This window comes from Schistocerca piceifrons, chromosome X (assembly GCF_021461385.2).
Source record: "Schistocerca piceifrons isolate TAMUIC-IGC-003096 chromosome X, iqSchPice1.1, whole genome shotgun sequence".
Classification (NCBI taxonomy): domain Eukaryota; kingdom Metazoa; phylum Arthropoda; class Insecta; order Orthoptera; family Acrididae; genus Schistocerca; species Schistocerca piceifrons.
This window is the reverse complement of record NC_060149.1, coordinates 748,068,287-748,094,529: the sequence shown is the minus strand read 5'-3', so window position 1 is coordinate 748,094,529 and position 26,243 is coordinate 748,068,287. Positions and strand designations below refer to the sequence as shown.

The 26,243-nt window shown below is 41.6% G+C and overlaps 1 protein-coding gene across 1 annotated transcript in view; it reads right to left on the bottom strand.

Annotated features, from left to right (window-relative positions):
- Window positions 1-26,243, bottom strand: part of LOC124722925 (rab11 family-interacting protein 1) — a 99,954-nt gene that overhangs the window by 41,401 nt on the left and 32,310 nt on the right. Inside the window, exons 3-5 of the mRNA XM_047248087.1 lie at window positions 22,558-22,663; window positions 22,313-22,450; window positions 13,856-14,019 (exon numbers count right to left, since the gene is read on the bottom strand). Of these exons, the coding sequence (XP_047104043.1) occupies window positions 13,856-14,019; window positions 22,313-22,450; window positions 22,558-22,663 (408 nt within the window). The remainder of the gene's footprint in view (window positions 1-13,855; window positions 14,020-22,312; window positions 22,451-22,557; window positions 22,664-26,243) is intronic.

Sequence of the window (26,243 nt, the reverse complement as noted above, 5' to 3'; positions counted from 1 at the left end):
TCAAGTAGTAAAATGTCAGATGGTGTAGATGATGTACCAGTGTCACCTATAATCCATACTACTCACTTTGCTAATTTATCATTCACTGAGGGACTGTTCCTCAAAGATTAAAAATGTGGGAAACAGTACATAAAGTTGAAAATTACCAACAAATTTCATTCCTCTCAGCATTCTCTAAAGTAACAAAGAGATTAATGAAACAACAAATTGTCAAGTACTTGGACAACCCCAGCCTTCTGAATAATAATCAGCATGGCTTCTGAACAGGTACAAGAACAGAAATAGTGATAAATGATTAAACTGATGAAACAGAAATCTGGATAACAACAACAGTGTTGTTGGAGTTAATTTAAACCTTCCTAAGCTTTCAACATGGTTAATAATGAAATTATTTTAGATAAGCTAGAAGAAATGGTGGTAAAAGGAATAGAAAACAAGTGGGTTCAATCACACTTGCAAAATATGATCACAGGTTGTGGAGTTCATATCAGTTCATGCTAATCATAAAATCAGATTAGTATCGGATGTGACCTCTTAGCCACAAACAATCCAGAGCTAATAGAGAGCATCATGACTGATACAGGGATTAGTGATCCCAAGGTCATTGTAGCTAGGCTCAATACCATTTCTTCCAAATCCACCAGAAACAAACGCAAAATAATTTTATTTAAAAAAGCGGATAAAGTGTCACTAGAAGCCTTCCTTCCGAACTGACCATGTAAATGTAGACGAGATGTGGCTCAAATTCAAAGATATAGTAGCAACAGCAATTGAGAGATTCATACCTCATAAATTGGTAAGAGATGGAACTGATCCCCCACGGTACACAAAACAGGTCCGAACGCTGTTGCAGAGGCAACGGAAAAAGCATGTGAAGTTCAAAAGAACGCGAAATCCCGAAGATTGGCTAAAATTTACAGACGCGCGAAATTTGGCATGGACTTCAATGCGAGATGCGTTTAATAGGTTCCACAACGAAACATTGTCTCGAAATTTGGTAGAAAATCCGAAGAAATTCTGGTCGTATGTAAAGTACACAAGCAGCAAGACGCAGTCAATACCTTCGCTGCACAGTGCCGATGGTACTGTTACCGACGACTGTGCCGCTAAAGCAGAGTTATTGAACGCAGTTTTCCAAAATTCCTTCACCAGGGAAGACGAATGGAATATTCCAGAATTTGAAACACGAACAGCTGCTAGCATGAGTTTCTTAGAAGTAGATACCTTAGGGGTTGCGAAGCAACTCAAATCGCTTGATACGGGCAAGTCTTCAGGTCCAGATTGTATACTGATTAGGTTCCTTTCAGATTACGCTGATACAATAGCTCCCCACTTAGCAATCATATACAGCCGTTCACTCACCGATAGATCTGTACCTACAGATTGGAAAATTGCACAGGTCGCACCAGTGTTTAAGAAGGGTAGTAGGAGTAATCCATCGAACTACAGACCTACATCATTGACATTGGTTTGCAGTAGGGTTTTGGAGCATATACTGTATTCAAGCATTATGAATCACCTTGAAGGGAACGATCTATTGATACGTAATCAGCATGGTTTCAGAAAACATCATTCTTGTGCAATGCAGCTAGCTCTTTATTCGCACAAAGTAATGGCCGCTATCAACAGGGGATCTCAGGTTGATTCCGTATTTCTGGATTTCCGGAAAGCTTTTGACACTGTTCCTCACAAGCGACTTCTAATCAAGCTGCGGGCCTATGGGGTATCATCTCAGCTGTGTGACTGGATTCGTGATTTCCTGTCAGGAAGGTCGCAGTTCGTAGTAATAGACGGCAAATCATCGAGTAAAACTGAAGTGATATCAGGTGTTCCCCAGGGAAGCATCCTGGGACCTCTGCTGTTCCTGATCTATATAAATGACCTGGGTGACAATCTGAGCAGTTCTCTTAGGTTATTCGCAGATAATGCTGTAATTTACCGTCTAGTAAGGTCATCCGAAGACCAGTATCAGTTGCAAAGCGATTTAGGAAAGATTGCTGTATGATGTGGCAGGTGGCAGTTGACGCTAAATAACGAAAAGTGTGAGGTGATCCACATGAGTTCCAAAAGAAATCCATTGGAATTCGATTACTTGGCAAATAGTACAATTCTCATGGCTGTCAATTCAACTAAGTACCTGGGTATTAAAATTACGAACAACTTCAGTTGGAAAGACCACATAGATAATATTGTGGGGAAGGCGAGTCAAAGGTTGCGTTTCATTGGCAGGACACTTAGAAGATGCAACAAGTCCACTAAAGAGACAGCTTACACTACACTCGTTCGTCCTCTGTTAGAATATTGCTGCGCGCTGTGGGATCCTTACCAGGTGGGATTGACGGAGGACATCGAAAGGGTGCAAAAAAGGGCAGCTCATTTTGTATTATCACGTAATAGGGGAGAGAGTGTGGCAGATATGGTACGCGAGTTGGGATGGAAGTCATTAAAGCAAAGACGATTTTCGTCACGGCGAGATCTATTTACGAAATTTCAGTCACCAACTTTCTCTTCCGAATGCAAAAATATTTTGTTGAGCCCAACCTACATAGGTAGGAATGATCATCAAAATAAAATAAGAGAAATCAGAGCTCAAACAGAAAGGTTTAGGTGTTCGTTTTTCCCGCGCGCTGTTCGGGAGTGGAATGGTAGAGAGATAGTATGATTGTGGTTCGATGAACGCTCTGCCAAGCACTTAGATGTGAATTGCAGAGTAGTCATGTAGATGTAGATGAAGAAAACAATCTATGTAGAATTTGGGAAGATGAATCAAAACCAAGATCTCCGCCTGTTACAGGGTGGAAGTTAGTTAGGGAGGGTATATGCAAAAAACTTTGAAGAAAATATGTTGACCAAGACTTAAGCTGGAAAGACCACATAACTAAACTCTTCCAGAGTGTCAGTTCTGCATGCTTTGCTCTGATAATAATTTCTAAAGTTTGCTACTCAGGTGGAGCTAGAATGGCTTATTTTGGTTGCTTCCAGTCCCTTGTAGCTCATGGAATAATTTTCTGAGGTAAAATTAATGGTCAATTAAATGAAATTTTTGCATTACAGAAATCGGCTATTCGAATCATGTCACACAGCTCTACTAGGGCTCACTGCAAGTCCCTATTTAAGAAGTTGTGTTTGCTTACTATACCCTCCTTCTACATATATAAATGTGTGTTGATACCAAGAGCTGCACTTGGTAACCTGCAAACCAACTCCAGTTATCACAGCTATAATGCTCGCAACTGTGGGTCCCTCCATATGGAACAACTTACAACAACTTGTAGTCAAAGACACGTGAGCCAATTTGGTGTCACTCTTTATAATGCACTGCCAACACACATAATGAGGTTGCAGTCACAAACAGCCTTTAGAGCAGAGTTAAAACCATTTATTGTTGAGAGGTGTTCCTACAATTTTAATGATTATGTTAGCTTACAGGTTTACTAGGACCATCATTTATTGTTGAGTTCTTTTGATTCTCTTAACCGATACACCATGTATGCTGTCTTTGCAAAGAATGTTTCTGCTGCTGTTTGTTTTCTGTTTCCTCTCTTTTAGATGCAGTGCAACACACATCCTCTGAGAAAGGATTTAATTCTAGCATAGTTGTGATGGGTACAGTGTCGGCAAGTTTTCAAGTATTCATGTGTTATACTTCTCTGCAGTGCTACATAATGAGTTCATGTATTTTTATTATTTCAGTGGGGTCTTTTATTGAAGTTTCCTTATTTAACTGCATCAATGATTTACTTATTGTGCATATTGCACTTTTCGGTAGTGTCATATAAGGTTTTCAAATGTTTATACTTTTTCAGCAGTGTTTTTATTTTCAAAATTTCTTGTACATTGATTTAGTTCTTGTGCAAGTTGTACTCTCAATGTACACTATGTATTTGTGATTCCCCTTCCAATCACGTACCGAGTGAGATGGCTGCACCGGTCTTAATGTACCAGACTTGCATACAGGTAGACAAGGGCTATTCTCCATCCAGCCAGACTGATTTAGGCTTTCCATTGTTTTCCAACTTACTACAGTGAATGCTGGAATAGTTCCTTTGATTAGGTCACGTAATCCTATCCTACCCTGTTAATGTTTTATATATGTATATATTTTTTCTGTAATGTATCTGACAGGTCCAACACTATTGTACTAAATGGTCAATGGATGAAAGACTAAATTAAATAAATAAAATGTCAGAAAGTGTGTGCCAGATGGGTACCGCATATGCTGGCAGAAGACCAGAAACAGCAAAAAGCTGATTCTTCCTGCAAATTTCTTCACCGCTATGCAGACAAAAAGGACAACTTCTTGGGTGTGATTGTCATGGGTGATGAAACCTGGGATTTCATATTACACATGAGATGAAACAAGTAACTTGGGTGGTGGCACCCCTATTTGTCCAAGCCACAAAAATTCAAACAAACACATTCTGCTGGGAAATGCAGGGCAGCTGTGTTTTGGGACCAGAAGGGGACACTGCTGGCTGAATTTCTGTCCACTAGGGGTAACAATAAACACTGAAAGGCACAATGATACACTCAAAAAACTGAGAAGGGCAATTCAGAACCAGAGAAGAGGAATGTTGACCAAGGGGATAAGCATTCTCCATGACAACACCAACCTGCATGTCACTTGCCATACCACTAATCTCTTGCAGAACTTTAGTTGGTACATAATCAACCACCAATCATATAGCCCGGACTTCGCACCGAGCAAATACCACCTGCACCTTCAGCTGAAGGGATATTTGTCTGGATGGCAGTTCTGCTCCAACAAAGAGGTGAAAGATGAGTTTCAATACAACCTGAATGACATGTTCATTGTGAAACTGCTGCAGCATCTACAAAAATGCATTGCCTGAAATCGCAATCAAGCAGAAAAATGAAACATTCTTCAACTTTTAAAATGATGTAACTATTATAGAAAATAAATGGCTGCTTGTATATATAAGAATATAAGGTCCCTCACAGTGGCACTGCCCTTATGGAACCAGACCACGCTTGATGACAGCACACAGTTCACAGCATTATTGGGCAGCTAGATCGACTAATGTTAAACCCATAAGGCATATTGAGATTGCTCTAAAGGGACCTACTGCTGCACAGATTGAACCTAGACAGATCTCTGCCATTCTGAAAGCAGCTTTGGAAGACAATCAGAATTACCTCCAAAGTATAGAGGTCTGTGTGGGCGCAGACATATGCTGTAGTAAATATTGGGTAAAAACCTGTACAGGTGTGGGCAAATACCGGCTTTACCTCCTAGGAGTCTTCATGCAACTTTTCATCAGCATTTTGGCAGAAAATTGCAAATTTTGTTTTCACAGTGCATAGTGGGAGTCAGCCCAAACATATACTGCTCATCACATCTTTCTTGCAATGTCCAGTGTTGATGGAAAGCATCAGCTCATTTCCTATTGTGAACAAAATTATTTTTAAAGTGGAATTTTGTGTGCCCATTCGATAGAGTGGTCTGAAATTAACCTACTACAATACCTGTTTTATCAGTATGTATTAAAAGCAACATTAAATCATGCTGCCCTAGCCCACGCTGATTGCTACTGCCATGCAGCAGCGATGCTCAGTCGCTGCTGGCGTAGTACTGTCTACTCGTTGTGTTGTAATACTCCTGTTAATAAATATTGAGAAAATGGATACTGCACTTGACTAATTTGAGAACACTCTACTGAATGGACACACAAAATTCCACTTTAAAAACAATTCTATTTGCAATGGGAAACAAACTGATGCTTTCCACCAATGCTGGTTGTCAGATGAGACATGTAATGAGCAGTATTTGTTTGGGCTGACTCAGACACACATTGCAAAAATGAAATTATAAATATCTGCCAAAACACCAGACTAATCTTAGGGGCACCATCTATAGCTGTGAATTTTCACAATGAAACTACACTGTATTTAAGAGGATAGTGTCAATATTAAAAATTATTTTCATTTCCTTGTATTTCATATACTTTATGTATACCCACATTTGCAAGAACCTTTACAACACAATTGCATAGAGCATTGTTTTGATTGATTTATTTTGTTTTAGGGTGCAAATAAACTAAGGTCATATGCACCCATTTCAGAACTGTAGGACATTAAAACGAAGAGAGGAGTTAAAAAAGGCTACATGTTAATCCTAACCAATGGACAAGAAGACAGCTAAAAACAGGGAGGTAGAAAAAGGTCTATAAGATACGCCACAGAGAAACTGAGGTCCTGAATTAAAAATTAAATGTCCTTCGCCATATTGCTTCAATGGATAAAAAGTAAAACGCAGTCAACAGCCCGCACGTTGTTTGCTAAAAATAGCCAATAACTCAGACGGCAAACATAAATGGTTAAAAGAAAAAGGGCATTTCATCAGGAAATGGCAGGCCGTCAAAGGCTGAGCACAATGAGGACAAAGTGATGAGGGAGAACCACTTAACAAATTGTGATGGCTAAAAAGACAGTGCCCGATATTCAACCTAGCTAAAATGATCTTCTCATGGTGAGAGGGCTGAGAGGAGGTCGTCCAAGCCACTGGAACAGGCTTAGGACCTTGTTCGCATGAAGGGAGGACTAGTGGTAATGCCAAAGTGACACTACCTGCTGACAGAGGGCAACACACAGATCATCAGGGGGAATGTAAGAACTAGCGGGATGAGGTACAAGAACTGCAGCCTTGGCAGCAGTGTCAGTGACCTTGTTTCCTGTCAGACTGACTTGACCAGGAACCCACATAAACATCATAGTGGCTGCATGTAGAGTGAGCAAGTGACAGCTTTCCTGAACCCGTTGCACTAAGGGATGGATGGCGTACAGCACACAGGGGCTTTGAAGGGCACTGTGAGAGACGGAGCAAATGACGTAATTCAAAAGCCTGTGTCGCTGGATGTACTGCGTGGCCTAATATAGGACAAAGAGCTATGCTGTAAAAACTGTGCAGTCTTCCAGAAGCCAATAACAAAAAATACTGGTGCCAATGACGAAGGCACACCTGACACCACGATCAGTCCGAGAGCCATCAATATGCACAAGTGTACTATCACAAAGTCCCATTTGAAAGTAGTGGAACTGAAGGTGACAGAGCGAGGCTGGAGTAGTGTCGTTAGAAGGTGAATGAAGGCCAAGGTGAACATGGGCCACCATATGAAGCCAAGGTGGTGAATGGTTCACACCCACTGGGAAAGTTGCAGGTAGCATGAAGTTAAGCTGCCGGAGCAAGAGCCGAAAGCAAACTCCAGGAGGTAATGTAGAAGAGGGGTGCGCCCCATACTGGTGATCGTAGGTATCACTGAAGGAGGAAGCATAAGATGGATGGCCATGCATGACAGACAAACGGCATGCATATCTACCGAGGAGAACGTCACAGCGGTAAGACAATGGTACATTGGCAGCTTCTGCATACAGACTCTCAACTGGGCTAGAGTAAAAGGCACCAGTGGCCACATGGATTCAACAATGGTGGATAGTATTGAGACCATGTAAGAGTGGTAGATGAGCAGATGCGAAACCCCCCAGAGTCTAGTTTCGAACAGACAAGGGACTAGTGCAAAAAGAGGAGGGTGGTTCAATCTGCTCCCCAGGAAGTAGCACTGAGTACATGTAGGACACTGAGGGACTGTATACAATGGGCTGCCAGGTAAGACACATGGGAGGACCAAGGAAGTTTCCTGTTGAGCATGAGCTCCAGGAATTAAGTAGTTTCAACGAACGGAAGAGCAACAGGTCCAAGATGTAAATACTGTGGAAGAAACCAACTGTGCAGCCAGAAATTCATAAAAAAGGTTTTCACAGTGGAAAAATGAAAGCTATTGTTGATGCTTCATAAGTAAAGACAATCGAGACATCACTGAAGACGCCGCTCAAGGAGACAAGTCCATGGAGAACTGCAATAGATGACGAAATCGTCATTGAAAAGGGAGCCAGAGATGCCCAGCGGGAGACAGGCCAAGTTAATGGCGATAGCAAAGACGACAACACTTAGGACAAGCACTGAGGCACACCATTTTCCTGGAGAAAGCTGTCCGACAAAGCAGAACCCACACGTACTTTGAAAACTCTCTCTTTTGAAAATTCCTGAAGTAAATGGGGCGTGCAGCCACGGAAGCCCCACTGTAGATAGTATGGAGAATACCAAACCTCCAGCAGGTGTCGTAGGCTTTCTCCAATTTGAAAAACATGGCCACAGTCTGAGATTTCTGCAGAAAACCATTCATGACATGGGTGGACAAAGTGACGAGATGATCAACTGCAGAACAGCACGCTGGAAATCCACCATGTGCAGTGGTTAGTAAATTGCGAGACTCGAGCCACCGTACCAGCCGGGTATGAATCATATCTCCCATCACCTTGCAAACACAGCTGGTGAGAGAAATGGGGGGGGGGGGGGAGGGAGCCTTAACATTCTAAGGTATGGGTATGACAGTGGCTTCATGCCAGCATCTGGGAAACATGCCCTCTGCCCAGATGCGGTTGTACGTATGAAGCAGAAAGTGCTTGCCCACAAGAGAAAGGTGCTGCAACATCTGACTGTGAACATTGTCTGGCCATGGGGTGGAGGATCAGGATGAAGTCAGAGCAAGATCTAGCTCACTCATAGTAAAGGCAGCACTGTAACACTCACGATTCTGAGAAGAGAAGGGTATCGCCCAAGCCTCCTCCGCTCGTTTCCAGTGGAGGAAGGCTGGGTGATAGTGGGAGGAGCTCGAAATCTCTCCAAATTTGCGGCCCAAGGTGTTGGAGATAGCAGTAGGATCCACTATGATGTCATCTGCTACTGCCAGGCTGGAAATTGGGGAATGGATCTTCGTCCCAGAGAGTCATCAGAGGCTGGCCCACACGACCAAATAGGGAGTGGAACTGTTAAAAGAACTAGTGAATTAAATCCAGCTGGCTCTTTTGTTATCCTGAAGAACGCGACGACACTGTGCAAGCAAATGTTTATAATGAATGCAATTTCCCATCGTAGGACAATGGCTAAAAAAGCGGACAGCACATCTCTGCATGTGAATTGCGTCACGCCATGCCTCAGTCCACCAGGGGACCTGGGCACAGTGTGGCACAGAGGAAGTGCAAGAAATGGAATGTTGTGTGGCGGTAAGGGTACCATTTGTATGATATTCTACCTGATCATCACAACTGGAGAAATATTGTACATCAAAGGTCTCCAGGGAGGAGTAAAGCCCCCCGTTGCCCTTAGTAAGCTGCCATTTGGGTGTGCACGTAGGTGGGGTAGGAGTCAGCAAACGGATAGCACACACGAAATGTTCACTCGAGTATGTGTCAGAGAGAACAGACCACTTGAGATGATGGGCAAGGTGGGCAGTGCAAAAAGGTAGGTCCAAATGGGAATAGGCATGCGTGGAGTCTGAAAGGAATGTGGGTGCTCCTTTGTTAAGGCAGAGGAGCGTAAACTTATTCGGAACGTCACCTACAAGGGCACCTCTTGGACAGGTTCTGGGAGAACCCCAAAGGGGATGGTGTGCATTAAAATCACCGAGCAGCAGAAAGGGGTGAAGTACTTGCCCAATAAGCTGGAGGAAGTCTGCCCTGGTAACCAAATGATGGAGTGATGTAAACAGTGCAGAAGGAAAAGGTCAAGTGAAGAAGGGAAAAGCGAACTGCAACAGCTTGAAGGCAGGTAGTCAGGGAGATGGGTTGACTATGTACATCATCCTGAATGAGCAGCATGACTCCCCATGAGATGGAATGCTGTCCTCAGGGTGGACATCAAAACAGACCGGGAAGAAATGCAAGAGCTCAAAGTGGATGCAATTTTGTTTCCTTGAGGCAGTGAACAAGCAGACGCTGCAATTCTAAGAGAAGCCATAAATCTTCTTTGTTGGGTCAAAGACCACAAACGTTCCACTGGAGGAGAATCATGATGAGAAAAAAACGAATGGGTGTCACCTCGGCAGCTGCTGAGAGCCGGTCTTCGAAGACTCGCTGCTACAGGGCACAGAGGAAGGAAGATCCTCCTCCATGAGGTCTACAGAAGCATCAGCATTCTCCTTCTCTCAGCCTGCAGAGTCCAGGGCAGAAAAACGATTGTTGGTCGGCCGGGAGAGGATATCACATGGCGACACCGTCATAGAGGATCGTTGAGTTGGTGAAGGAGAAGACCATTTGCCTTTGTTTGACTTCTTGGAGCATTTCCGGTTGACTGAGGAAGACTTAGATGTTGGCTCGCTGGAAGAACATAGGAAATCTTCACAGGAGTATTCTTTCTATCCTTTCCGGCCTGCCAGTTGTAGCAGGTGACTTCACCCCAGGACGCAAATTTTTGGTGGTGTGTTGCACAGCTGGAGGAGGAGACATGGATACTACCATGATGCTGGGTGATTTCACAATGACAGTGCTAAATTTGAGGACACTTGTCTGCATGGCCATGTCCTTTGTGGAGCGAGATGTAGCAAGGACAGTGCCTAATGGTAGAACGCAGGGTTCCCAACTAGTCAACAACTTGCGACCGGCCAGGTAAGGCACATTTCCTTCGCTCGGATCTCCTCGACAGCCTGCTTATCAAGACATACGGGACAATCGCGGGAGGTGGCGGCATGGTCACCATTGCAGTTGATGTAGTGAGGAGGAGTGGACAATTGCCCTTGTGTGTATCCCTACGACAGGTGACACATTTTTAAAATTAAGGGTGTCGACAAGATCTCTTGAGTGTGGTTGTAACAACGACACTGGTAGCAAGGCACTGGGTTTGGAATATACAGTCTGACTGTGATAACTTCATAACCTGCTTTGAGCTTTGATATTTTACGGAAGAACCACTCCATCAAAAGCGAGAGAGAGTGCATGTGAGCACTAAGGAGGTATCTACCCTTTTCATCACCTGACGGACTGCGATGACAAACTGATCAGAGAAGTATGTTAAGACTTCTGCTTCAGACCATTGAGCAGCCTAGTGTAAATAACACCACGGCAAGGATTCAGCATTTCATGAGACTTGACACGAACAGGACAGCCATGGAGGAGTGAAGCTGCAAGCAGTTGTTGTGCTTGAGAATCAGAAGTAGTCTCCAAAAGCAAAGTGCCATTGCGTAAATGAGAGCAGGATTTCACAGGCCCAGCAATTGCATCAACACCTTTCTGAATAATAAGCGGATTTACCGTAGCGAAGGACTGACCGTCTTCACTACGTGAAACCATGAGGAACCATGGAGAAGCTGGGAGGGTCTTTGAATCGTTGGCCTCATTCAGTTTCCGTTTTGTATATGTTGATTCTGAAGATGATTGGCCCATTGTGAGAAAGTCCCCCAATGATTGCCAGCATCTCTGATGGTGTACTCCTTCTGACTGGGGGGCCCTCCAGAATGGAGCGCACCTGATTGTTCAAACCTCCCGAACATCTGAGTGGAGGGCCAATTGGAAATTTGGGGAAGTAGCAGCTCAGGAAATCACCCCTCCCTGGGCATGGCCTGTACCAGGGGGTACCTGCAGACGCTACCTGTCAACCCAGGGTTAGGAATTATGCATTACCCAGTTACCTGTTATGGGTCAGAACCATGAGCTTGCTTTCAGGAGTGCACAGGGAGGAAGAAGAAAAAAGAGGGACCTCAAACATCAAAGTGGAGGAAGGATAGGAGAAGCGGTACGAAAAAAGAAAAAAAGGAACAAAAAACAATGGAGAGACTCTTCAAACATTGGCCACTGAAAATGCAGAACACATTTCCAAAAACATCACAAACATGTTCCCTATGGGAGGGGGAATGGAAAAGCAAGCGGATAGACATGCAGTAGAGAAGAGAAACTATGGTGCAAAGGCTGCGGCCCCGTGGTAGGCAAGCACAAACCCGTCAAGAGTTCAGCTGCAGAAAACACAAATTTTTGAACTGTCATTATTTTTGTAGTATTCTGTGATACATGGAAATCCTAATTCAATGTGTTTAGTTGCCCACTGGCAATAGCAGAAAATCATTCTCTGCTGTACCACATAAAAATAAATACCAGGGAGCTCAGTGCATATTTCATCATGAATGTCATATGATTTTCCTTCTTCAGGTTCAATGTTTCACACTCTGCAGATGGTAAGAGACAAGTAAATATACAATAATCAAATCATACACCTGCATTTAATTACCATTAGATTTTTTCCTGCCCTGCTCTCTTCTTCTTTTTTCATCACTGCAATCACCATTAGCTCTTGAAGTTATAAAATCTCTCCAGTTCATATCGTAATCCACTGTTTTATCATTTGCCTAATTCCTTTACTCTTTACTCTTCCACAAAAGTGACTGATGCGACCTGAAATTTAATCTTGCTGCTTTGCAGACCACAGTCTTAAACCCATTTTTCTTCTGTAAGTCCCTTCTCTTCCTCTCTCCTCATCCGATATTATTTCCAACTTTTCCTTTTCCAGATCTATCAAGTTTAATGCACTTTTTCACTCTATTTCATCTAGTTTCAAAATTAGATAGCTTTAGTTCTAGAATGCCAAAAATCAATATCCATTCGCTTTCCTCCAGTACACAAAGTTTATGAAAATTTGATGGTACAGTCATTTAATCAGTGTAACAATAATATAAATTTGGTGTAAGATCTACAATGCAGATGACATCATGATGTTAAGGTGAATTAAATACAAACTGGAAATTTTGTTTTACGTGTCGTTTACTGAACAGACAGCAGCACGATCTTTGCTAACTGCTAATTGTTGCTTTTGTTTCCAGTGATTATTCTGCCCAGTTAGAATGTTGTCGTGCCATTTCTTTAGTCAGAATTGCAATGTCAGAGCAAGAGGTACCATCATCTGTTGTGCAATGCATTATTACAAAGTTTCTCACAACAGAGAGTGTAAAACTGTACAAAATTTTGAAGAGACTTGCAGCACAGTTCAGAGCTGAGAAAGATTCATGTGTACATATGGCACAAACAGTTTTCTCATGGGCAACAAACAGTTGAGAACACAGCCTACCAACATCACCAAAGGACCAGCATGGCTGGAGAAAATATTCACATTATTAGCCAGTTTACTGAAGATGACTGCCGAATAACAGTTGCCAAAATTGCTACTGAGGTTGCCATCAATTACGGTAGTGGTCAGGCAATTACTACTGACAACCTTGGATTTCAGAAAGTGTTTGCAAGGTGGGTGCCTCATGTTCTCATTGCAGAGCACAACTTTCACTATCTCAAGGTGTGCAAACGGCTACTGACATGCTACCAAACTGAAGCGGAACATATTTTGCACTGGACTGTGACCTGTGATGCAACGTGGGTGCATCACTACACCCCAGAATCAAAAAACAATGGACATATCTGCACCCATCACAGCCAGAAACCATCTCTCTGATGGAAAGGTTCTTAGAACAGACTTTTCTTCATTTTAAACGAGTTCTTCTCATTGATTTTCTCCCAGAGCATCATACCGTGCACACTTATCATCAGAAATAAAGTGTACTTTCAATCTGGGATGTGATCATGCTTCATGGCAATCTTGACCCCACATACCTGCCTGAACTCAATAAAAAAAAATTCAGAAACTGTTCTGGACCACACGAGAACATCCTCTGATAGTACAACTTACTGCCCTGCAATTTTCATTTCTCTGGCCCCCTAAAGCAAGCAGTCAAGAAGAGACAGATTAAACAATGAGGGCGCTATCGAGGTGCTCATGTGCAACTGCCTGCTGTCACGGCCACGCTCATTTTACAAAAACAGGATCAAGAAACTGGCTATCTACTGTGAAAAATGTGTTTCCTCTTCAGGAGACTATAAATAAAAATGAGTTCTTGTGTATGACTTTTTCTCAAAATTAAATATTAATAAATTTATTACAAAATCTGGTTTATATTTGATTCACTGCAGCAGTATACCATGATAAGAGATTACAAAAAATAAATAGGCAAAACAACAAACATACCAACAGATTGTGCCATGTGAGACAACTGTCCAAGGGACTTGTGTTTTTCTTTTTTACTTAGATCAGTGAGGCTTCCAGCTTTCACTATAAATGTTACTTTCACTTCAAGTTCTCCCCTGTGTTTCTGTTTCTCCTTACCAGGTTTACTTTTCAGCTCATACCATCTGAAAAGCATGAAAAGTGATATGTTCCGTCACTGCACATAACCATGAAATTTCTTCTGTTTAACACATGCAGAAATTTTGTATACAAAATGAAATAAAGGGAAAGAAAACTTAACTTCTACTAATAGTACAGCACATGCACCATATTACACCTAGAAACAAACACCACTCATTTAAAGATTTTTATATGCTTTGTTGCCATTTTTGTGCATCCTCTCTTTAACATCTTTCAGGTTATCTTCATTTGTTAAAAACAGTTACATGGCATGGATACCGTTTTATCTTATGGTATAATTAATAATTTCTTAAAATTTACTAATTCTGATGCTTAATCAAACATTGGTACATATGACTGATGTATAAACACAACACTTTCACATTTGTACCAGGGATGGACAAACATCCCCAAAAATCAAACTGCATACCTACATTTAATATACAAGGGTAAGTCAATTATTATCCACAATTTAGTTATATTTTTGTTTATTTTTGTAGTACTGTCATTTTACATTGTTGACACATGCTTTGTTTATTTGCTGTTATATCTTTGCAATTTTCAAGTTACTAAGTTAGTTTCGTTATTGCTGCCATGCTGTTAATTATGGCTGCTCTGCTGTCTATTTGCACCAAAGAAGAGCAACATTCAGTGATCCGTTTTTTGTGGTTGGAAGGCATATCAGGGGCCGAAATTCATTGAAGACTTTCGGTACAGTACAGGAACAGTGTTTTGTCACAACGTAGGGTCTACAAATGGAATGAAAACTTCCGAAATGGTCACACAAATGTTACACACGAAGGAACCGGACGGCCATTTACCGTCACAAATGAAGAAACTATTGAGCGTGCATGTAAAATGATTCTCTTAACCAGACAATTAGCTACTGATGAAGTGGCACATCATCTGCAAATTAGTCATGGTTCTGCCTATGAAATCCTCCACAACAGACTTAGGTTTCATAAAGTTTGTGCAAGATGGGTCCCAAAACAACTCGCACAGTTGCATAAACAAATGGGCTTGGACATCTGCATCGCTATGGTAACAAAGGGGACAACTTCTTAGACAAGATCATTACTGGTGACGAAACATGGATCCACCATTAAGAGCCGGAGAGGAAACGGCAGAGTATGGAATGGACACATCCAAATTCACCATGCAAGAAAAAGTTCAAGACCCAACCATCCGCAGGAAAACTAATGCTTACAGTTTTTTGTGACACACAAGGTCTAGTACTGCAACATTATGGGGAAAGAGGCACAACAATAAACAGTGTAATTTACAGTGAAATGCTTACTGCGAGGCTAAAGCCTGCAATTCGAAGCAAACGCCAAGGACTGTTGTCAAAAGGTGTTGTGTTGTTGCACGACAATGCCCATCCGCATACTGCTGCCCAAACTGCTGAAACACTCCAGAAACTCAAATTTGAAGTACTGGATCATCCTCCATATAGTTCCGATCTTGTCCCTTCTGACTATCACTTGTTCGGTCCACGCAAACAGGCATTAAGGGGTCGCTGATTTGCCTCGGACAAAGCAGTGAATGAAGCGGTGCATTCTTGGCTCGCAGTTCAATTGAGAACCTTCTTTTAAGAGGGCATCAGGAAGCTTGTACAATGACGGACCAAGTGCATTGAAACGCAAGGAGACTATGTCGAAAAATGATGTTTTTGTAAGTTTCCTATTTGATTACAATAAAATTTTGTAACTACTTTGCAGATAATAATTGACTTACCCTAATATATTAAAATTTCAACACTCAGAAGCTGTCACCCAAAACAGATTACATGAACAATGACATATACATAATAATTATGGTCACAACATGTAATAATAAAGTTCCTAATCAAAGAAGAAACAAAACAGTCCAGAACCCAAGGCTGCATTATGAAATAGTAGTACAGAGTGCCTAGACAAATAAAAATGGCCACACCAACTTGTTATCTGGAGACTCTTAACTAAAGAAACATTGTTCACCCAAGAGATGATGATTTTCATCAGTTTCCCTAAACCTGCTATTATGGTTTGTCAGGATAGGCCACAACTAATTTTCTGCATCACCTTTGTCTAAAGTGCTCGGTCTCTGTAATCGTGTCATTGAAACTTCCTGATACATTTAAACTGTTTGCCAGACTGGGACACAAACCTGGAACCTCGTTTCTTGCACACAATGTTATTAACCACTGTGCTATAGAGGCATGATGCATAACCAACAATCAAGGAACTAATTGTATCAGTGCAGGTTTACTTTTCAAACTTCACAGAAACACTCCTTGCTGGACTATCACTCCCAGAAGCATGTGAGAAAATGGGCCACAGTTTGAAGATTGATTCCAAGCATAGTTACTGGTTTGGATCATAGTCTAGCACATAGTTGTGATCTATCACAGTTTCAAAACAGCATACACTCTACTTGATAGTGAAAAAAATCATTCTGCAACTTTGTAACCAATGCAAATTGAATTTTGTTTCCTTTCCTGTTGCTTGACTAAGAGATTTGCCATATGATGTAAATTTAAAATGCACATCACACTCAGCTAACAACAGAAGATCCCTTTCAGAGACACAATATGCGACAGAGAGAGAGAGAGAGAGAGAGAGAGAGAGAGAGAGAGAGCAGGTGGAGGGGAGGGAGGAATTAGCAAAAAATGTGGTGAATTAAACTGATGATGATGATGATGATGATGATGATGGTTATGATGATGGTTTCAGGATGCCCATCTCTCTTGAGACAATTGCCCACTAGCATATATTAGAGATTTAACAGATTGTCTGACAATAACAATCAGTTGCTTATCAATTAATTAAAATGGATAGTAAAAAGGACGAATAGGGGGTGTGTGTGTGTGTGTGTTTCACACTTTAATAAAACTATAACACAGTAATAACAAAAAATACTGACAGAAAACAACAATTAGTTGAAAAATGTAGTTAAGTTTTTCCCCAGGTACATGCATCTGGCTGGCCACTAACAAAAGGAAAGAGCAAGCCACTCTCAGAACAAGTAAAACTTGGTTAACAGTTCTATACATGCACATTAAAAGAAACCTTATAAGCATTAAACAAAATAAATGAACACACAGTGAAAATTACAAAGTTTTGGTTCCAATAATTGTGACTGGTTTGATCACTGACTGAAAACTGATGCACCAACCAATCTGAGACCCCTTAAAATACCCTATTGAGTAAACTGAGCAGGAGTCCTGTCAAGACACAAAACTTTAAAACCTTTTCCACATTCATCTCATTGTTACTTAAAACAGTGGACAAATTGTTATCAAGAAAAACTAGTGTCCTCTTGTAAAAATATAAAATGCAATTTGGTACATGAATATGCCACAAGTAGCGCAAACTGATAGGTCCTCACACCAAAGGAGGTGCCCGTGTCTGAAGATACCATTATATTGTCAAACAGATTAAAGTCCCTCTTTCTGTCTTTGTGTCTGGAGGGATGATTGTGACAGCAAAACTGTTGCCAACATTAGTCTTAGTTTGTTGTTTTCTACCTCCAGCCACTGAGTTACATCACTGGCATGTAACTCTCCTCCTCAAAAGTGAAATCATAGTACCCAATAGGTGGTACATTATTTTCCTAGCATGTATCCCTTGCTGCCATGTAGCCTGCTCATTTCACTAGATTCTTGTATGGCTCAATACCAAGCAGAATGCCACTTACTTTCCCTGCCATTGTAGTACATGATGGGTGTCTTGTATGACTTGTATTTACTTCAGCTGTTGGATACACCTGCTGAATGGTCTGTAGGGCACATAGAACTAACACAAAAAGTATTCCATCGACTGCACATGTGCTCCTGTGCCTTTATGACTGCAAAGGGCTCTGCATTGAAGACTAAATTCATCTATTAATCAGGGAGCATACTTGCTTCAATTCTGTGTTAAAACATTTAGGTCCACCACACTGAGGTTCATAAGTTACTCCTTCACTTTAATCACAAACAGTCTTGTTGCCCTTATTCGATTTACATACACAAGTTGTGCTGCTGGTCAAACAAGAGGATCAGAGACCACACTGCAAACAGCAGCACCAGTGCATGATGGGAGTGGCGACTGGGTGGGGGTAAGGAGGAGGGTGGGGCGGGGAGGGGGAGGGATAGTATGGTGGGAGTGGCGGACAGTCAACTGTTGCAGTTTAGACTGAGGGCAGGAGAGGTGTGGAGGGGGGAGGGGGTAAGTAGTGGAAAGGAGATAAATAAAAGAAATTAAAAGACTGGGTGTGCCGGTGAAATGACGGCTGTGTAGTGCTGGAATGGAAACAGGGAGGGGGCTGGATGGGTGAGGACAGTGACTAACAAAGGTTGAGGCCAGGAGGGTTACGGGAACATAGGATGTATTGCAGGGAAAGTCCCCACCTGCGCAGTTCAGAAAAGCTGGTTTTGGTGGGAAGGATCCATATGGCACAGGTTGTGAAGCAGTCATTAAGATGAGGGATATCACGTTTGGCAGCGTGTTCAGCAACAGGGTGGTCCACTTGCTTCTTGGCCACAGTTTGTCGGCGGCCGTTCATGCGGACAGACAGCTTGTTGGTTGTCATGCCTACATAGAATGCAGCACAGAGGTTGCAGCTTAGCTAGTAAATCACATGACTGGTTTCACAGGTAGCCCTGCCTTTGATGGGATAGGTGATGTTAGTGACCGGACTGGAGTAGGGGCGACAGGAGAATGTATGGGACAGGTCTTGCATCCAATCATGTCTTAAGGACCACTTCACAGGCTGTGCCAATGGATTCTTCCCACCAACAACAGCTTTTCTGAACTGCGCAGGTGGGAACTTTCCCTGCAATACATCCTACGTTCCCGTAACCCTCCTGGCCTCAACCTTTGTTAGTCACTGTCCTCACCCATCCAACCCCCTCCCTGTTCCCATTCCAGGACTACACAGTTGTCATTGCACCGCCACACTCAGTCTTTTAATTTCCTTTATTTCTCTCCTTTCCGCTACTTACCCCCTCCCCTTCCGCATCTTCTCTCCTGCCATCCGTCTAAACTGCAACAGTTGACTGTCTGCCACTCCCACCATACTATCCCTCCCCGCCCCAGACCTGAAAATGACAACTAAGACTGCTGAAACTGATTGTCTTGAATAAAAAATCTTTTGTGTGATCTTGGCTTTTTAATGGTCTTTAAAAATTGAAGGGCTCAGTGGAAAAGTAGCACATGCCACCAGAATACGTTGTGTCAGGAAATGGGAATTAAGGAAATATGATTTTGTATAGTAATGTGAACTCCTGCTGTGATACCAACAGTTGTTACAGTAACTAGATGGTGTTTTGCTAATACTATTAAATATTAAGCCACTTTATTACAATTTAAAGTACAGAAAATGAAATCCTGGATATGTAGACACGTTACACAGCATGTCATTAATAGTCAAATTCCTCATCAATGTTTTTCAGTTCCATTGTATCGTCACTACCATCACCATCACTTATCAATGACTGATAAAAACTTGAATATATTGGAGGCAGAAATTGCAGTAAGCTTTGAAGGTCCTTGAACTTTGTTGCCTTAATTTGACATCCATTTGGATACTTAGGAACTAACTGGCAGTCTGCAAGCTTCATAAATCGTCCATAACACTTCTGTACACTAACTCGCACAGGTTTTGTCAGTTTGAGTGTGTGAATATTTGACACATACAGAACGTTCACCTCTCACTAATCTAAACACCATTGCGTTTGTGATGTCTGCAGGCTTTTTGTCAACAGTAACGTTATGTTTGATGATAACTGTTCATTATAGACGACACAGACACAAAGTCGTCTTTCTTGATTTCAACCACAATGAATGGGTTCTTTTGCTTGCTCTTCAACCCATTTTGCTGGACTGTACACAGCCTGTGTCTTTCTTTTCAGCTTCTCAGTAACTATAAAATCCCAGACACATGGCAGGAACATGTGACCAGGGAGGAGAAACTTTTGCTCAACATCAAAACATTTTTTATCAAGGAGGTACAACTGCAGACATAGCATAATATAGTTTTTATTTTGTCCAACACACAAATCAGAATAAATGATGAGCGTTCAATGATGTTCTTCCTTCACCATGTCTAAAGCCTTTAAAATGCAGTTACCTACTTCTTCATTGGCCCCTCTAGATGCAACATTCTCGGACCAGACACACATCACTGCCTTACCAGACACATATCACGGTCTTCTTATCACTACAACGGTGAATACAGAAATTATACGTCCAAAGTTGTCTCTTATAGAAAACTGTTTCCACCAAAATATATGGTGTTTGCAATGCTTGTTGTCCATGCACAAAACAAGCGCATCACTAACATCCTGTTTTGATTCATTTTAATCACTTTTCAGGGCACTATATGCAGCTTCAGCTTTCTCAAGGTGTAGTTTGATGTCTGTGGATTCGGTGTTATTACGTGCCTTAGCAGAATCACAAATATGACATATCACTCAAGAACAATTTAAAACCAATATTATATTCCTTGTTGAAAATGGTTTCATACACATGTTGTTGCACTGGGACTTCATCTGTATTTTTAAGATCTTCACAGTCCAAAGGATACATTCCAGCAATCGACTGAACAGAGGTTATGTGTACCTTGGAAACATTTCAATGTGATTTCTAACTTTATTTTTTTCTCTTGTTATCAATGCCATGAGGTCTGTTAGAATGCCTGCCTCTTCTATCCTTTCTAGGTGTATGTACAGATACATGTGTTGTAGATTCATGACTCTCAGTGTCACATTCTTCATTGCTATGGACAGTCCTCAAACGTATAGCAGAAATGGCATTAAAAGCTAAAAATGCAGCCCTACACACTTCAACCTCAGTAAATGAAGTGTCACAAATAAAATACCTGAAAGAAACATTCCTCAGGCTAACTGTTGGAACCTTCCTCTTCTTTGGATACACTTTTTTGCACTTATTAGGCCACAATAATCCAAATAAATAAGTATTTTGCTTGTTATAATGTCCCAACTGATAAAACTCAATAAATATTGCCTCCTTCTGTTCTTCATTCAATGTTGAGTATTTGCAGAAACTAGTTTTCAGCATGGATCACTGGCACTACGAAACACTTTCTCGGGCACAATCTTATTTTTTCAGGATATATTGTTTTCCATTGTTTCTTAACTTCTTCGTTTCATTATCTTTCCACTCATTTTCTTTACAATTTTTTTTACATTACTATTGCATTTTCTTCATGATTAACATTAATAGCAACACCTATTGCCACCGTCTTGGAAACACATGAACAACATCTGAGAAAAACTTTCTCATTGGCTTTCCGAAACAAGTCAACCAATGAGACGAATTGACTCATGAGACACAGATACAATTGGCATGGGACTGTTTTTCACTGGGAATGTGTCAGTCCCGAATAACAGCAAATATAATACTCTCTCTTTAAAGGAATGGGCACATGCTACTGTGCTAGAAGTTCCCACCTCCAATGCTAGATGGCATTGGCTGTCTTCCTGTACCAAAATCACAAAACCACTGCGCAGGTGGTATGTGCCCCTTTTCCACTGGACCCCTCAATTCAAACAAATTATCCTTTAAGACTCTCATAAGGAGAAAGTTCAACCAAGGCCTTTATATAGGATGGACGTGCTGATACCAAATTTTTCTCTGATAAGTTTTTTTTATATCAGTTTTTACAGTTCAAGGGCTTGTTACTGTTCTCCAGATATTTAATTATGTATTACGTATGCTTTAATGGTTCCTTAAACCTTGAACCTAAGAGACAGTAAATCATAAGGAACCCCCATAATAAGCATCATTCTCTGAGGAATATCATACTTATAAAGATGTGCTGAAAAGTTATGTCTCCAATTTTTTAATGTGAAAACTACTCAATCTTTTAAGACAAATGAGGTTTGAGGTATATTTGGCACCAACAACATGAAGGTTGTCCATTTCATGACAGCTGCAGCACTTTTCATATACAGATGACCAATAATTTAAGGTGCATTTGTTGCACATAGAGTACAGCTTCTTCCTGTGTCACACACCACATGTCTGCCACATGCATTCTACAACCACTAATTGCACTGCAGTATGAGAATTGCTTCTCTCTCCATCTCATTACTACAGCATCATTTAGAAACTTCAGCAATAATGCACTCCCTTTTATGAATGGTGAGTTAACTTATCACAGTATTCACACAAAACTAAGCAAAGCATATGTAACTTAAAGCTACAATATAAAGTTCCATCAAATCAAAAAGCAGTTGAACATGAAGGAACTGCCATAATCATCAATTTATTTACACAATGAGAGACTGGATAAATTATATGCAGAAAAACTTACTTGCATCTTGGCCTTTCATACACATCAAAGTCTGCCAGAGGAATGTTAATTACTCCTAGGAATTCATCTACACCCATAAAATTGTGGTGTAATGCTGTCAAGACAATTTCAGCTGTATTTCCTTGTTTAGGTATTGGCCTGAAATATAGATGTGTTGAAATATTAATGCTTACATTTGAGTACAAACACTTATAATTTAATTACAATTTCAACAATTGTGGATTGCAGAAAAAGTGATGCCTTACAGTTCACATTCTTCATGCCATTCGACATCTTTGTCTGCCTTCTCCTTGACTGACGTCTGATACTTCTCCTTACCAAGTGCAATAGTAACAAAGGCATCATTGGTTCCTGCAACCAAGTAAAAATATATACATATTTTATGCCAAAACATATTCATCTTTAAATGAAGTCACATACTACCAAATGAGTATGCATTACTTAAAAATAAAGGCCACATTTATCTACAACTTCATTAAGAGACTGCAGTGAACATCTACATAACAATCATTACTGAGGAGATCTTCTACATTCATTCTTCTAAAAACAGATTAACTATGAACTTTGTTATTACTGCCATATCTTTTTCCACTTTTAAATCATTTTATTGTAACAGACAGTACACGACCCACAACACAAATACCATGTATACAATAAACATGTGCTTGTGGAATATCAGAGCAGGTATGTGATTGCATTGAAGAGTACACAGTTAGCAGATAGTTTTCAGTAAAGACAAGTGGCTACTCAAATTCCTGGAATAATATGGTGCCAAGATGCTCCTGATAAATTAACTGTGATTGGAGGGGGTGGGGTGAGGAGGGGGTGAGGGGGGAGGGGGGGCGGAGTGGCCGCATACCACAATAATGACTTTTCTTTAGCTCAGCTGAGCTACATACCAGCCAAAAGCAGTAGTTAAACTACAGTTTTTAAACATCAATAATTTATATGCAACAGTATTCATATTGTCGCAGAAGAAGCTGAGTAGCTCAGTCGCCGTAGTGTAGTGGATATGATACTAGACTGTTGCATGGAGGGTTGTGAGTTCAAAACTCACCTGAACTGCAAGATTTTAATTTCTATATTCGGTTCCAGTACATTCTGGAAGTATCCACAAATGGCAAGAATAATTGTACTGGAATGTTCTGTAGCTGTATATATACCGTATGTGTTCTGGCTGGAGGCAGTTCGCTCCGTGCTCTTACACGTGCAAATGCTAAATAAACCTTCGTTAAGTGAAGTTAGTGTTCGTCATTCATCTACCTACACATTCCTCTATGTGACATTATTCTGGTGGAGATGCTGGGTATTGGAACTTGTGATACCGCACATTATCGACGACACAGTGGCTCCCATCAGGCCACAACAGTCGCCGTTTACGTGGCGAGAAACCCGAGTTCAAGCCATATTCAACAGATCGCAATCTATCGGAGACAGAAGAAGAAGAGAACATTACGATGACAGCAACTGTGTGCCACCACATGAGACATCCTTCCGGGTTCTCTGGTGACGATGGCCAAGATCCAAACAAGTGGCTGAAGGTATATGAGCGTATAGCCAAATTTAACAAATGGGATGACACTGTGTGTTTGGCTAATGTATTTTTCTACTTGGAGGGCACTGCAAAGCAATGGTATGAGAACAACGAGGAGAAGTTCACGAGCTGGGAAGTATTTCAGATGGAACTGTGCCAGTATTTCGGCAACACACAACAACAGAAGTGCAAGGCTGAAGATTAATTAAAGTGCAGGGCACAGCGCCCAGGAGAAATGACAGTACCCTACATTCAAGACGTCTTGGAGCTGTGTAAAGTAGTGGATTGTAGAATGAAGGAGAAAGATAAGGCTGCACATTCATGAAGGGTGCTGCTGAGGACATGTATCAAGCCCTACTCCTGAAGGAGGTTTCGACATCAGACGGACTTCATGAAATGGTGCCAGTATATTGAGACAATGCATCAAAAAAGAATTACACGCAAGAAGTTTGAACGGCTTCTAAACATCATATCAATGTCTGTGAAGGAAGAAGAAACTGATTTCACAAGTGTTCTACGTCAGATAGTGCGGGAGGAAGTTCAGAAAGCACTTGGATTGCACGGCGAGCAAAAAACCGAGATGCTTCAAGAGGTCATAAGGAAGGAAGTGGGACAGACATTGAACCCAATCTCCCTTCTTTCATTTCCCTTTAAAACGGTGAAAAAGTTGAGACCCAGGCGAAATTACATTTCTACAATGCCGCATGAGGAACCTGTTCGGGCACCAAGGAAGACTGACGTCTGGAGGACCCAGGATAACAAACCAGTATGTTTCCACTGTGGACAACGTGGACATGTGGTGCGCTATTGTCGAGAAAGGCAGTGGGTATTTGATGACGCCTGTGCCAGAAGACTGATCTTAGCCGACACCAACTCCGGAACGACGAAGATGAACAAGAAGATGTGCGTGCAGGACGATGTAGGTCACCATTGCCGCAAGCTAACCACTGGAGAGGACGCTCCCCAACACACCAATCAAGGTCTCCAATGCCGTTTAGAAGCTCCAGCCAATCACCTAGCTGCCGCAACCTGAAAACTAAAGGGTGTGGCCTTTCTTGGAGGTGAGGCCGCAGAAGAGAAAAATCCTCTGCCGTCAATCACTACAAAAATGATAGGAAACTTCATCGATATTCTGATGGATGGCTGACCAGCCCAAGCTCTTGTGGACTCTGGAGCATCATATTCAGTCATTTCGGAGAAGTACCGATGCCAGTTACAGAAAACATTATTCATCGACGACAAATCATCTCTGCTGAAGGTGGCTAATGGGAAATGTGTAAAACTTACAGGAAGATGTGGCCACACACAGGCCATACACAGCCCTTAAAATTCATTATCTTACAAGAGTGTAGTCATGACATCATTCTTGGATGGGACTTTTTGAAAGCTTCTCAGGCAATTATAGGTTGTGGTCGCTCAAAGATTATGCTAGACGAGATGAGGTACTGCGGACAGGAAGATGCACATCTGAGTGTGTGGAGACTATATGTGCTGGATGAAGTGGTCATTCCTGCAGTCAACACTAGAAAGGTAGCTGTCATGTGTCATGTCATGCATCAACCCATGGATCTTGTAGTGGAATGTAAGAGAAGCATACCACTGAAGAATAACTTGGTCATCCTAGCCTCTGTCGTCTCGTTTACGAACGGATTCAGTGTATTGTGGATAGTTAACTGTCGCTGAGAACCAAAGATCCTTCCAAGACGCATGTGGGTAGCAAATGGTGAGTTGTTAACTGCAGAACAGTTGAGCATATACAAACCTCTCATGCCAAATCTGCAGGTGAAAGTAGCGCTACCACTACGAGACAAGATTGCCATTCTCCAAGAGTTCTCTGAATGCTTCAATCCACAGGTGAAGAGAAAATTCGGCAAATCGACAGTGAACCACCGGATTAGCACTGGAGAACATCAACCAATAAGACAGAGAGCATACCATGTGTCAGCAACGGAACACAAAATAATTCGTGATGAGTTAGAGAAAATAATGAAGAATGACATCATTCAGCCTTCGCAGAGCCCATGGTCATCACCAGTGGTTCCCTTCAGGAACAAGGATGGCAGATGGCATTTTTATGTTGATTACAGGAAGCTTAATAAGATAACTAAAAAGGAGTGTGCTCCCTGCCGCCGTTGGATAAACAGCTGCCACCAGCAAGTCGTATACTCTTAGCTCACTTATTTGTTACATAGTTTAATTCTTAATTTCTTTGCGTGTCTTTGGGTACTTGCATTGTTTAATCCACAAATTTCATGTGTATTATACTATTTGAGAGTTTTAGCATGGCGTTTTAGTACCTGAATAGTGTAAATTCGCGTAGTCTCGTTCTGCCGCCGAGCAGCGTGTCAGCAGTGTGCAAGTAGCAGCATTACTGCATTTACTAGGCAATCTTGTATT